Source organism: Brassica rapa, chromosome A10 (genome assembly GCF_000309985.2).
Source record: "Brassica rapa cultivar Chiifu-401-42 chromosome A10, CAAS_Brap_v3.01, whole genome shotgun sequence".
Lineage (NCBI taxonomy): Eukaryota > Viridiplantae > Streptophyta > Magnoliopsida > Brassicales > Brassicaceae > Brassica > Brassica rapa.
The window spans coordinates 2,111,501-2,126,464 of NC_024804.2; the positions used below are offsets into that span (position 1 = coordinate 2,111,501).

At 28.7% G+C, this 14,964-nt stretch overlaps 1 protein-coding gene and 1 long non-coding RNA gene across 2 annotated transcripts; one reads left to right on the forward strand and one right to left on the reverse strand.

The window, feature by feature from the left end:
* Positions 1-143: 143 nt before the first annotated feature.
* Positions 144-1,103, reverse strand: LOC103844144. Its single transcript, XM_009120921.2, has 3 exons — positions 950-1,103; positions 633-835; positions 144-432 (listed from the first exon to the last, which is right to left on the reverse strand). The coding sequence occupies exons 1-3, from the start codon at positions 1,073-1,075 to the stop codon at positions 246-248; spliced, it is 516 nt and encodes a 171-aa protein (XP_009119169.1). The 5' UTR covers positions 1,076-1,103; the 3' UTR covers positions 144-245.
* An 8,483-nt stretch (positions 1,104-9,586) lies between these two features.
* Positions 9,587-11,785, forward strand: LOC103844143. Its single transcript, XR_004452464.1, has 4 exons — positions 9,587-9,824; positions 9,906-10,170; positions 10,381-10,489; positions 10,684-11,785. It is a non-coding gene; the product is annotated as an uncharacterized LOC103844143 (long non-coding RNA).
* The last annotated feature ends 3,179 nt before the right edge of the window (positions 11,786-14,964 follow it).

The window sequence follows — 14,964 nt, forward strand, 5'->3', positions numbered from 1 at the left end:
ATACAAGTAAATATAAAATGATTATGCCGCAATTGCGGACAATACACCAAATTTTGATATTAAAAATATTTACTTTATACAATTTTAGAAAGATATCAATAATGATATCATGCTCGGTTAGTAAATCTCACTTCCCTCTCCCGGACCACATAACGTTATCTTATTAAATAAAAATATGAGTAGAACAAAATAAAACAAAAAAAATACGAACATTTCACAAACTAGCATTAATGCATACAAACATTTCACAAACGACATTTTTTAGAGATGATATTTGTTAAATACAAAACGACAGAGATAATGGCATGAAGGAAACACACTTTGCCTCCGAAAGACAAAAAATGTTTGTTTGTGAATCCACATTTTGATCTCGACTCTCTGTTCGTCCATATCCCCATCGTAAGTATCCCCGCTCCCGCAGTTGCTACGATCCTGTTCTCCACCATCATCCAATCCATAGACACCACCACCAATTGTCAATTTCATAACAAAAAATCAAGTAATAATGTATATGTATTATATATAACAAATGTTAATGTGTTGTATATGCTCGCAAAATTTAAATCTTAAAACAATTTATGTGATGATTATGACATCTATTTTTACTTTTACAGTATTAAATTTTTAGTTACCAAGTGAGAGAAAGACAGGCAATGTTGATGTATGCACACATCTTAGGTACGGCGAGTACTTTGAATATATTGGAGAGACTGCATCCTATCATAACGGCGAATATATGAGCTGCTGCCAAACATGCTAATGCTATTATCCCCAACACGAAAGCTTTTTGGCTTGGAGCTTTACACTCGAGTAACCACACCTTCATGTGTTTCACCTGCATCATGGGAATAACATAAATGAAACCATCATCGTCATCATTATCATCATTTGTTTACTATGGTATATATATATATATATATATACACATATAAGATATGTATATATGTACCTCTTCTTGGGCGACTTCGGCTTGAATTGCCACCAAACCAGCGATGACATCTAATCCCACGATCAAAAATATACAAACAACTATTGTAACACTAAAGCATCCACTCTTCCCATTGTTTTCACCCATTTTTATTTTATTAAAGTTTTATCTTCAATCTTCACTTTGAAAAGATCGGATTATTGTTGAAGTTGATAGTATTATGTGAAGGGAGCAAGTATGGTACTACTCCATCTTCTGAGTAAAGTTGATTAATATATAAAGGCTAGAGTTTGGATTGGATCTTAGCTTACTACGTGGAAGATGACTGAGTGAGTAATTTTGTGCATTCCTATCTACATTAGTAATCAAATAAGAATGTGTTACAGGATAATATCAAATTAAATAATGATTTATCTTTTGGTCAGCAACTTCTGTAGTCATGTTTTCCTAACTAGTTTTTCCTTTCTTTGTATTTTTTTCTGAATTCAATAAGTTTTGGGTCAAAGTCTAATTTCTTTAGATGAGGGATAAGAATCAATTATTAAATATCTTTTACAATTATTAAAATTCGAATCTAAGAGTATCTTCAATGTATGTTTCCATATTTTTCTCTAAAATTGAAATTTCTATTATAGAAGTGGAATTTCTATAAAATATGCCTCTATAAAAAAGTTTTATCTATTTTAAAAGATAATATAGAGGAAAGTTATTTTTTGTCTCTATTTTTAGAGGTGAAAATAACATATTTTTATATTTGTTTCCTATAAATAGAAAAAATATATTATAGAGACATATATTATAGTAAAACCACCACTATAATGGATTTTTTTCTATTTTTGAAAAAAATATAGAGATGGAAATAGAATTGGGTTGGAGATAGTCTTCTATTTTTAAGGAAGAAAACTTTACTAATAGAACTACCAATTACACATACCTTTCTTTGTATCTTCACAAAACACATATTAATATAAAAAGATATACACTTAACATACCTTTTCTTTGTATCTTTACAAAACACATATTATTAATAAAAAAAGATATACACTTACGTATATGTAAGTTCTCACCTAAAATACACCATTACTAATGAAAACCATAAGATTGATAGTCTAGTACTATTTGGGAACAAGAAAGGACTTTAAACCAACTTAATTTAATACTCCCTACATTTTATAATATAAGTAGTTTTGGCTAAAAGCACAAAGATTAAAAAAATTATTATGTTTTAAAAAGTATTGTATAATAAATAGATAAGATATAATTTAAATAATAAAAAATAAGTCTATTTAATTTGATTGATCACACTGTATTCAATAAATATAAAAACGATAAGATATGTCTACATATATCTAATAATAATCAGATCGTGACACTTGTCTCGTATCTTTATAGCATCTCCAATGGTACTATATATTTCTCTCTAAACACCAAATATAGAGTAAAAATAACTTCAATAGTGTGATATATCTTGCACCAAATAGGATAACATTGTTCTTTTACTCTGTTTTTAGAGTGAAACTTTTTCTTTATAAAATGACGCTTCATTTTTATATGTTATCATTTTTTACCAAAAAAAATTGTATATAAATTTACACATTTTAATACTGTGTTTAGTACAATGTTTGTTTATAATTATATGTTGTAATAAAATATTAATTTTAAAATAATTATTTAGTTGTATAAATAGTATAATTGTGCTAGTTATTATTATAAGATAAAATCAGAGGTAATTTTTTTTAATATTTTGAAAATTAATTATTAGATAATAAATTAATAAACAAGTAAAAAGAATATATTTGAAATATTTTTTTTATTAGAAAATAGATATAACCACTGGAACAAAATAATTCTCTACTTTTAGAGTAAAAGATAGAAGCAGCCATTGAAAATGATCTTATAAATAAAATAAATTATTACATAAACAAATATGATAAAGTAGGAGAAAGAAAAACAATAATATCTACTAAACGTAAGTTGTGAGAGATAGGATTATACGAATATAGCTCCGAAAAGTCTTCTGAGATATTGTATATCGTCTAGACGATGTCCATGGAAGTCTTCTGGAATAGTTAATCTTAAAAATAATTTTAAAAAAATTAAAAAAATATTTCGACAAGTGAAAAATTAAAATCATGTATTTATAAATAGTTTTAAGTGATATAATAAAATTGAATAGTTTTTAACATAAATTGAATAGTTTTTAAAGTAGTTAATCATGATATTCTTTGGCTTAGGGTTTGACAACATATGTTATAGTATTGTATGTATTCTTAGGGTTAGATTTTGGAAAGCTTAAAAGTTATTTTGAAAAATTAAAATTTTACCTATATGTGTTTATTTATGTGTATAGTAAACACTTTTTAAGTTTAAACTGATTTTATGAAGTGTTTAGTTAGTTAATTTAGTTTAGGGTTATGTTTAGAGTCTAGACGACTACAGGTAAGTCGTCTGGCGATTAGAAGACTTCTCTGAAAGTCTTCTAACTCCCGCTAAAAATATTTTAGTTTCCCGCTAAAAATATTTTAATTTACCTCTAAAAATATTGAAGTCTTCTGGGCGACTTATAAGTAAGTCGTCTAGGAATTCATCTATTAGAAGACTTACTTGAAAGTCTTCTGAATCAAAAATATTTAACCTTATTGGAATTTTTGTCTCTATATATAAAGTAAAATTTACATATTCTCTCTCCTCCTCTCAAATGGCTGTAATAAAAATGTTATGTTCCTTATTCTAAAACTCTCAAACCTCTCTCTAATCTCTTTGAACTTATAAACACCAAACTTTATATCAATATATTGTTTTTGTCTCATGCATTTCTTACTAGTTTATCTTGTTTTGCAGGTTTTTCTTCACATGGTTCTCATCTTCCACTCATTTAAAGGTAGATCTATTAATTTTAGATATGTATTTTTGTGTGTTTTATAAATGTAGATCTATATAATCTTCCACTCATTTTCTCTGTTTTTAAGCCATTTGAACGTTTTTTGATACGCAGATTTTTCAGATCTGAGTTTGATATACATGTTTTTCAGATCTGGAGCAGACTTTGGAAGACTTACGGGAAGTCTTCTCGGAAGTCTTCTAAAATATAATGTGTTAGAAGACTTCCAAGAAATCTTGCAAATTCTGCTCCAGATCTAAAAAACATGTATATCAAACCCAGATCTGGAAAACCTGCATGACTTCTAATGAAAGTGTTCCAAAGTCTGCTCCGAGAAGATTTCACAGAAGACTTCTAATAAAAGTGTTCTATCATTGAACTTATGTAATGATTTATTTTTTTGTGAATTTGACTAAGTTTTCTTGAGAATTCTTCCCCTTTAGTTGTAATAAATTTGATTAATTTTTTTGTGTTATTGTGTTTTGCTATTGAATTTGTATCAATAACTTTAATTATGTCACGTAAGTTTGGCAAGATAATATTGTGGAATATGAACATATTTGCTATTGAAAGTCTTCTCGGAAGTCTTATAAAATATAATGCGCCAGAAGACTTCCAGGAAGTCTGGAAGTCTTCTGGCGGAGTCTTCTTCCATATCAAGTGGAGTCCAAGCTTGTATTTGTAAAAGAATAATCTATAATAGTTTTGTTTATGATCTATTTTGTGATTTGCATGTGTACTCCTTTAGTTGTGTTTTTTTTTTTGTAAATTTGAAAAGATATTAATAAAAAAAGTTAGTAAATATGTTTATATTCCACAATATTATCTTGCCAAACTTACGTGACATAATTAAAGTTATTGATACAAATTCAATAGCAAAACACAATAACACAAAAAAATAAATCAAATTTATTACAACTAAAGGGGAAAAATTCTCAAGAAAACTTAGTCAAATTCACAAAAGATAAATCATTACATAAGTTCAAAGATAGAACACTTTCATTAGAAGTCTTCTGGTAAGTCTTCTCGAAATACTTAAATTTAAAGCGAGAATTTGAAATATAAGCGGCAAATTTAAGCGGAAAATTAAAATTTAAGCAGGAAACTCTAAATTTTAAGTGAAAATTGAAATTTCAAATTTTTTGAAAATTAAAAAATATATCTTATGATCTAAGAAGACATATGAAACCATGTTACTTGATATTCTTGAAGTTGCTTAACACTTTTGAAAATTAAATAAACATATCTTAAAGTTACTTAAAAAATTTACAAAAACTAACGTAGAAGACTTACATGGAAGTCTTCTGGAAACTTTAATACACATGAATGTCAGTAAACTCATAGTTAAAACCAATTAAGTTATTGAATTTTATTCAGGACCTCAAATATCGACTAATATACATGAATTAACAAAAAAATATTAAAAAGTCTTTATAGTTTTAGAGAAAATGAAATTTTATTAAACATTGACGCAGACGAATTCCATGGAAGTCGTCTGGTAGACTTCTAGAAAGTCGTCCATTTGGGTTAATTTTGCAATTGATTTTTAACCTAAACGACTTAAATGGAAGTCGTCCATCTTTGTTTGTTAAAAAAAGTTCGAGGAAGTCGTCTAGGGTAAAAAGGTTAGCTTTGCATTTGACCGGATTGTGTCAGAAATTTGATTTTTCCTGGACGACTTACATCTTTGTTTTGTTAAAAAAAACTCGAGATGACTTCCATGTAAGTCGTCTAGTGTAAACAAGTTAGTTTTGCATTTGACCGGATTGTGTCAGAAATTTTATTTTTCCTGGACGACTTCTATGTAAGTCATCTCACGTTAGTTTTACAATTGAAAAATAAAACAAATTTTTTTTTCTAGACGACTTAAATAGAAGTCGTCCGTCCGACGACTTACATGGAAGTCGTCCAAGATAAGCAAGGTTTGACCAGAATCTCGGAATAAAATCATGGACGAATTTCGTGTAAGTCGTCTAGAAAAAAATATTTTTTTATGTTTTAAATTTCAATTGCAAAACTGACCTGAGACGACTTATATGGAAGTCGTCTATATATAACAAAATATTGATTTTTTTTAATTTTCTACTGGAGGGCTTATGGGTAAGTCGTCCAAAAAAAGTCAAATTTCTGACACAAGCCGGTCAAATGCAAAACTAACCCATTTACCCTAGACGGCTTATATTGAAGTCGTCTCAAATTTTTTTTTTAACAAACAAAGATGGACGACATCCATGTAAGTCGTCTCTAAAAACACATTTAAAAGTCAATTGGAAAACTAACCTCTGCATTGGCCAAAAGACTTCTATGTAAGTCGTCTACAGCCAGAAGACTTACACGTAAGTTGTCTGGGCGAACAGGTCTGAAAAAAAAATTGATGTCATAGTTTCAACCAGTGAGATAATTTGTTTAGCACACATAAGTCTTCTCCAAGCAACCAGAATCTCAAACAAAAGTGACCCACCAAGAATCGTAAGCTTTAATGGCTCTATGAACCATAAAAAATTTAGAATCTAAATCTTGGGTTTTTTGGATGAATATGGAGAAAAAGTGAAAAAGATGTTGTTTTTAGTTCATAAGAATTATGAAAGAATAAGTGTAAATCGGTTTGAGGTGCATTAAGAGCTTCAAATTGGTTGTTCATGGTGGTTGGTGTATTGATGGCAATGACAATCTTGCAAATACTTGAGGTTGAGAGAGTAAAAATGTCATTTTCGTAAAAAAAAAAAAAATTAATGGCATTTTGTGAATAATCTGAACTTGTAGGGTGAATATGGTAAAAGAAATGTCCAAAAAAAATATAGGTTAGTTTTGTGGTTGACTTTGAGTTTTGAGTCAATTTTGCAAAAAACCATATATTTTAAACATACAATTAATACAAAATTTTCAATACAAAATATTATGAATTAACAATGATCATTAAATTAATTTATAATTAAAACTATAGATATATTACTAAAAATGCATGTGTTATTATAAACCATAGCGTTTTGTTTGAAAACCATGACATATAATTTGATTATTTTGTAAAATCATTTTCAGTTCCAACTAGTACGATCGACAGACCCGTTGAAAATAATAAAATTCACAATCATATTTGATAATTTGTGTATATAAGTTAAAAGCATTTCCAACTTTTTGAAATTCAATAACTTTTTGGTTATAATTCTTTTTTTTTTGGTTCATTTTGGTTATAATTCATATAATACAAATTTCTGTTATACAATTTTCAAGAAAGGCAATGGATCATGTCGAGAAACATTACATTATAAGTGAAATGGTGCATTCAGATTTCAGAGCCAACAATGGATCAAATGCACTGAGACACTACCGTTCTTTCGTAAGGATCATATGCACTGAGATAGCCCTTGCAACTGCAGACTCAGGTTTGGTAATTTCCCACCTTTGTTTAATGTAATGGTACTTGGTAGTAGTCAACTATATACAATTTGATTGAGATGGAATTTACGAGATGAACAATGTTGCTTACGTGGCCGTGTAAATATTGCAGCAAGTCATTTTTAACTGGAGATGCTTACAATCTATTTTGATTTTCTATTAAAGAAAATTCTCACTACGAAAACCATGATAATATATTGTATGTATTTAGTTTTATGAGTGGTTTTTAGTGGTTAGATATTATATGGATCTGATGTTGATCACTATAATATTAGTTCCCATACATTCATTTCAGACTTATCGAACAAAAACTATAAGAACATGGTTGAGAAACTAGCAAGAATGCAGTCTAGATCTCTGCCTAGTTTTCAATCTAATGTATTAATTTAAAGTCCTATTTTTTATCTACTATACAATAGTCTTTGTTAGACCAATTTTAGATTATTAACGTCTTACTTGATATTTGTTTTAGTTAACCAAAACTATAGCCTTAAAAATAGGTAAGATTAGTTATATTCTGTTAAAATATGATTTATTTATTAATTATGTATACTATTAAATTTATAATAGCACATTTGTTTTTTTTTTTACTTTGGAGATGGCCTACGAACATTAGTGAATAAAAGAATTTTTTTAGTTGTTGAAAATATATGGCTTATAATAATTATATAAAAACAATAATTTCATTTGTGGCTTACACTTATATAATACGTTCTACAATCATTTCATATAGAAATACTTGTAACATATATTACGTCAAAAATTCATTTGAAAATTTGTTTCATCAAATTTCATTTGTATAAAATTCTTTCATTCAGTGATAATATTCCAAATACCAATATTGTAAATTATTATTATTATTTTATATACACATTTCAACTGTAAAAAATGTAACTCATAGATTCATATGTAAACAAAATGTTTCACTAAGTTTAACACGTCTAAACTTATTTCATGTAGTATTAATAATATATATATTAAAATTCCAAATTATGCAATTATAGTATCAAATTTTATACGGTTATAAGTAATGGTTATACATTTTTAATATTTTTGGGTTAAAGAATAAAAGAAAACAAAAAAATTGCTTATTATTTTCATTACATTCTAAAGAATATGCTAATAAGATTTCTAGCTTAACAAGTATTATAACCCTTAAATATATAGCATATTCGTAAAAATCAAAACGTAATTTAAAGGTATACTGACAAGATTTTATTGTTATAGGAATGTAACTTAATTATTTTAAACAAAAAGAAATATTTAAAAATTTACAGTATATCTAAACTCCTTATAATATATTTTGAAGGAAAATTGTAACTATTACGTAATATCAAAACTGGCAATATACAATGATATGATGTCTTTTCTGTATAGAATATACTTAATGATAGATCATAATTTTCGAGTTTTATCATTTAAGGTTGTTTGATAGCATGAGGGAGTTTTCTTGATCCCCTTTGATCTCTTTAATATTTGTTTGGTTAAGGAATAAAAAGTTTACAAAAATTTGCTTATTATTTTCATTACATTCTAAATAATATGCTAATATGATTTTGTAGCTTAACAAGTATTATAATCATAAATATATAGCATATTTGTAAAAATAAAAAATCATCAATTGACTATATTTTCATAATCGAAAATAAATCCCGCGTTTAGCCCGGATTGCAATCTAGTTTACGTTTGAAGTATTAGAAAAAGATCATCAACTTTTGTCGTTTTACACTGCCGAGTTTCTTTTATTCATATTCGTAGACTTGACATATTTATTTATAGCCAGCCACACACAAATCTTTGACATATGGGCTTGACATTGTAATTCAAGTTTGATTCCTATTTTGATTATCATTTAGTTATTTAGGCATGGGCTATTTAGCCGAATTCTGCGCTTTCTAAAATCTATATTATCAAAAAAAATATATATATATCTATATATATAAAAGACAGTTTACTCTTTCCTAGACGTGCCACCTCAGCAGCCACGTAGATAAGTCGGCTCACCTACGTTTGACACGTGTCACGGGTCACTAAACTCGCCGTTTCATTAACTCTTGCATGTCTGATGGGCTTTGAATGTAAGCTGTGTATTCGGCCCGAAAAGATTTATTTCGTATGTAACCCTAATCCTGAAGGATCAATGAATCGTTTCTTGCCTACGCTCGATTGCGAGTTTCATGCCTTACCACTCCTTATACGATGTCTCATTAATTACGCTCCTTCTTTCTTCCATCCATGGTATGAATCTACAACCTATAAATATGTGAGATTCTTAGACTTGAAATTCATCAGTTACTCTCGTTATAATTCATCTCTCTCTTTCGATGGTTTAGTTTCCTTTCTTCTCATGGCTGCTATATTTCATCGATCAATTTTGTTTGTAATGCATCTCTAATCTCTTTTGATGTATTTTTTCCAGAATTTATTTCCTGCATTGACTAAGATCGCCTGGACTCTCGATCCTACATCCCGATCCGTCAAAACTCTCTGCAGTTGTCTTAAATCGGAGATTTCAAGTACACTTGCTAACGTGATTCGTGTTTTCCTCACTGATATTTCTCCATGGGTGAGGCTGATGATCTGAAAATTGCTGTGAAGAGCACTAAGAAGCTTTGTATTGTATGTTCTTTTCTTCTCCTTGGATCATTTGATTTGATGTTTTTGCATATACGTGTTGAGAGTAGTTTTTGGGTTCTTTAGGTTATGATTGATAACGTGGGATGAGTTGCAAGTTATCAACAACTCTGAGAAAGCTATTACTCTTCTATAGTCTTTCCCATTATTTAATGTGCTTGCCACTGTTCGGTCACTTTGAGAATGAGATGATATCATATATCTAATCAATGGTGTATTGAGTTTCCTTATAGTTCCTGTTTGATGTGTTCAGGCAGTGAAAAAAGCAGATGCTATCTTTGTTGGGCAATACATATTCACTGGTACTGAAACAACTTCAGTTTTGCTTGAGGTAAAATAAAATAGAAGCTTAGAAATGGTCTCTATGTTGAAGTCTTAGACAGTTGAATTAATATTTGTTAATAAACAAAAAAGAATCGATATGATTTTTCAAAGATTCTCTTCTTCCTCTGTTCTTCTCATACTTCTCTTGGTTTGTTTTCTTGATTATAAATCTCAGAAAGTTAACATAAATATTGGCTCTTCATTTTGATGGTTGAAGCAATTCCATGACCACATTGAACTCTGTCATGACCACAGTCATGGAGACTGAGGATGAAGAAATCTCTTAGATCACAAATCGTTCTGCTGTTCATCTGGAGATGGGGCAGGTATAGTCTTTGTGAATTAATAGAAACCTTATATTAACTGTGTTTTATAAGGCATAGGTTTGAATCGCTTACATTACTGTTATAAACCAAACAAAATCACAACAATTATTCAGTGTAATATCCAAACAAAATCTCTTGATCCTTTGAAAAAGACCAGAGGCTGATACGCTCTGCATATTTTGTTCAATGTTCAGATCATGATACGGGATGGTGATGAAGCTGCAGCTCAGGAGGATGAGATGGTCAGGAACGAGCCTGAGGTAGAGAAGAAAATGGAACTCGAGCCGGAGTTTGAAAAACAGAAGGAGAAGAAGCAGTTACAAGGAGAGAGAGATACGGAAACAGCAAGAGGTGAGCGGTTAAAGAGCGAGGCTGCTGAGGCATAGAGGAAGCGCATAGAAGAATAAGAAAGAGGGTCGGGAGAGCGAAGAGCGTGAACTTGCAGAGAGCTCTGCTCGACTGAGAATGAGCCAAGAGAAATTACTTCCTCTTGACAGAACTGAGAAAGGACCTGATGCTACAAGAGTCAGAAGATGTTAGTTGATTCTTTGTCGATGCTAGATGAATTCTTTGGAAAAAAATTTGAATCAGCATAAACATTATGCATTACATTATACATAGATGAATTAAAAAACCTGTTTTATTTTGTGTCTCAAACATTTGGTGGAAATATAATGATCATGTTTTGAAACTATTAAATACGAACCAAATGTGATGTGTTATTCCGGTGTGTATATAGGATCCTGACCACTCCAATTATTGAGAAATGAAGCTGGCCAAAAATATCTCAATTCCATTTCTGTTAAGTTTTTACCCTTCACTGAATAATGTAGTTGTCTTGCAACTTTTTAATTAATCAGTTCTGGTCTTTTTTTGTTGAAATATAATTGGTATACCTGGTAATTTTAGTATTTACGTTGTGGCTATGAAACTTTTTTGTTATCCAGATTTTTGGTTCCGTATTGTTTTATTGTTTTGGTATTATTTTGGAAAGAGTCAAAATTTATATAGCAACAATAAACACCAATAAAAAGCTCAACCATAATTTTAATATTGATATGAAACTAAAAATATATATATACTTGCATAGTCCAACAAAAGACATAATGTACAATAACCCGATAACAAACAAAAAATGACAGAAATTAAATTAAATAACTTATACTAACACAAACATAATTTTAATATTGATATGAAACTAAAAATATATATACATGCATAGTCCAACCAAAGACATAATGTACAATAACCCGATAACAAACCAAAAATGACAGAAATAAAATTAAATAACTTATACTAACACAAACAAATTAAAATATATATTTTTAAAACATAATAAAAATAAAACACAATAATTCATTAATAATTGTAACAATTGTCTTAGAAAATTTAGTCAGACCTCAACATTTACTGCAATTCTTCTGCAACAAACAAATTCAACGGAAAAATATTACTTTTAAAAAAAAAAAATTACAAAATAAAATTTCATACGGAATTAAAATCAAATCATTTAAACTAAATACAAATGTTAAAATAAAATATATTGGAACAAATTTCCGCGCGAACCGCGAATTTTCCTTAGTTAAAGAAATATTGATTAAAATTCTATTAAAATGTTTTAAAAATCTATTCAATTCAAGAAAAACAAATATTGTGAACAAAGTAAAATATTTATATTTTAATGAATTATTATAATATAATAACAAATATATAATTTCTAAAAAAAAAAGAATTAGTAAAATTTGTAGTAAAATAATGAAAATATAATTAAAATAAACTAAAAATTTATTAAAATTTAAAATATATTTATATTATTTTGTTCATTTGCTTACCCGCCCGTAGGGCGGGTCCGGCCCTAGTATATATATATATCTTTGACAATGAGAAGGGTGAGGAAAGGATAACACACTTCAATACATGAACGGAGAAGGAGCAAATCCCGACGATGATATACGATAGGTTGTTGTGTTTCTCCTGCATTCAAACAAAAAATAGTGTTTCTCTCCTATTCCCTAATAAATAAATATACAAATAATTGACAGCTTTGTAATCTATTGTGAATGTAACATCGGTGGTAAAGTTTTATAATAAATACTAAACAGTCGAGAGCAATTTTTTTAAATGCAACCAGAAACGGTTAACCAATAATAAAATCACAGTAATTTTATTACCAGGCTCTCTTCAGTGTCATCTCTCTACGTGAGAACGGTGTCATTCTTCGAGCAACAGATTTTCCAAATGAGACATTAATCCTGCGATGGTTACTACTCTCTCCGGCGAAGACGGTGGATGCATCCTACGGCCGCCACCTCCGCTTTCTATGGATCATCTTCCTCTTCGGAGAAAGCGGCGCGTGGCGATACACACTTGGAGAGATAGTCGTCTTACGTGCATGCGGATTAATCGCGGTGGAAGATGAGTCGTCTCCATCTGTTGGAGAGGAGCGATAACACTGACGAATTAGATAGAATAACATTTTAATTATCTTGATTTGACGACGGAGAAACTGTTCATACATGCATATATCATTTATATGCATGTTTAATATGTGTGTGTATTGCAGATTTCGAAACTGAGTTAAAGTTTTTTCTAGGGTAGTTTAATGTGAAAGATTATATTTGTTTCATTTCAATTCATTTCCATACAAGTTTAAATTAAAAGATATTGTTTTCTTTTTCGACTTTATCCATTGCAAATAAAAGATAATGATCTCTTTCTGAATTTATCCATCGTGATATGTGATATTTCGATCACTAGAATATTTAGCTTTATATGGTATAAATAAAAATATTTTTGATAACTGTAACGTGTTCCCCTCTTTTTCTTTGTCCGGAATCGTAATCTACTTAAGTTAGAAAATAAAAAGGAGTCAAGATACTATTATACTATTTAGCAAAAATAAAGAAGATACTATTATTACTAAGAGAAATCTCTTTCGAATAGTCAGTAGTCAGTTTCTCCTCTAAACGCGTAGGATTTTTTTGTTTTGTTTAAAAAAAATCATGAATTTGGCCAACGTTTTCGCTATACTAGGAGCATAGCTCCACGCAAGCGCGGAGCCGGGTAAGTTTTTGATGCGTTGAATAATTGTGTGTACGAGATTTAGTTGTTTGTGTGTTTTTACATATGTTTTTATGGCTTAATTAAAATAGTATTGACGAAACATTAGAAGGTATCTTTTCATATTTTATCTTGTAATGATTTGATCGATCGATAGTATTATTGGAGCTTTTGTATTCAGAAGCAGTGGTTTATGGGGTTGGTCAGTGTCAAACGTGTTAGTTGTTAGTACATTATTCTCACATAGTATAAGGGAAATGAAATAAAAAAAAAGTGATTTTAAGAATTTTTGCAAATTATACAAAAATAATAATTTAATAGAGGAAAAAAAAGGATACATGTTTATTAGTGTAATGTTCTTTCTGAAATCATGTTGTATATATATTGTTTTAAGTATAATCTATCTATATTATTAAAACTGAAGTACCTTTAGTACTGTTTGGAAACAAGGATAAAAAAATAAATGAGAATTGTTTGGAAACATGGATGGCAGATTAATTATTTTTTTTATTTACACATTTAGTCACTGCATTTATAATAAATAACATATTTTCTTTTTGTATTTTTTTTTATTTACAGATTCTGCCACTACATTTAAAATTAATTTAAATTAATTAATTACAATGGTTGTTGTTTCTTTAAAGTGAAAATAAAAACACAAACTGAAATATATAGTATATATTATATAAAATAATTTTAAATATAGTATTACTTTATTTAGTTTAATCAAATATAAAAAAATCGAGACTTCAATTTTTAAGAAAACAAAATATCATAAAATTAAAAATAATTCTAAACTAATGCAAAAATTCAAATTTTAGGTATGTTTTTTTCATTTGAAAATAAATTCACGAAAAAAACAACAGTTCAATATATGAATAAAACAATTACATCAAATTGAATTAAGTTATACAAAAATAATATAATAGTATGTATAAATAAAAAATTTATTATCAAACACCTATATTATTAAATAAAATAATATATTATATTCTATATGTATGGAATTTTTTTTATCAAACCAATAGTTTATGTTTTTATTAAACATAAATTAAATCAAGCACCCGTGGGAGAGAGCGCGGATCAAGTTCTAGTATAAGATTATAAAGTGAGAGATGTGAAGGATAGACTTTTGGTATTTACTGAAACGTATTGTAATTTCACGGTTTTAAACTTAATCATGGGGAGTAATTGTTATTGTGTAAATGTATAAAACAAAAACTGAACGGTTGAATAATAACATGAAACACGGTTCAATAATAACATGAAACGGTGGACTTCTAGTTATCCTATGCTTTAGTTAGCAGAGAATTACAAACCAGATTATAGTGTTAAATAGTAAACAGATTTCTTAAATACCAAAGTGATTAGAAAATTTGGAACTCAAATTTAAAAGCTATATGGTACGCCTCAAT

Excerpts from the sequence above, each read along its gene's own strand:
- LOC103844144 (XM_009120921.2), bottom strand. The coding sequence starts at position 1,075 with ATGGGTGAAAACAATGGGAAGAGTGGATGCTTTAGTGTTACAATAGTT. Across the intron at positions 836-949 it reads CCGAAGTCGCCCAAGAAGAG|GTGAAACACATGAAGGTGTG; the intron begins GTACATATATAC and ends CCCATGATGCAG. Across the intron at positions 433-632 it reads GCCTGTCTTTCTCTCACTTG|GATCGTAGCAACTGCGGGAG; the intron begins GTAACTAAAAAT and ends GGTGGAGAACAG.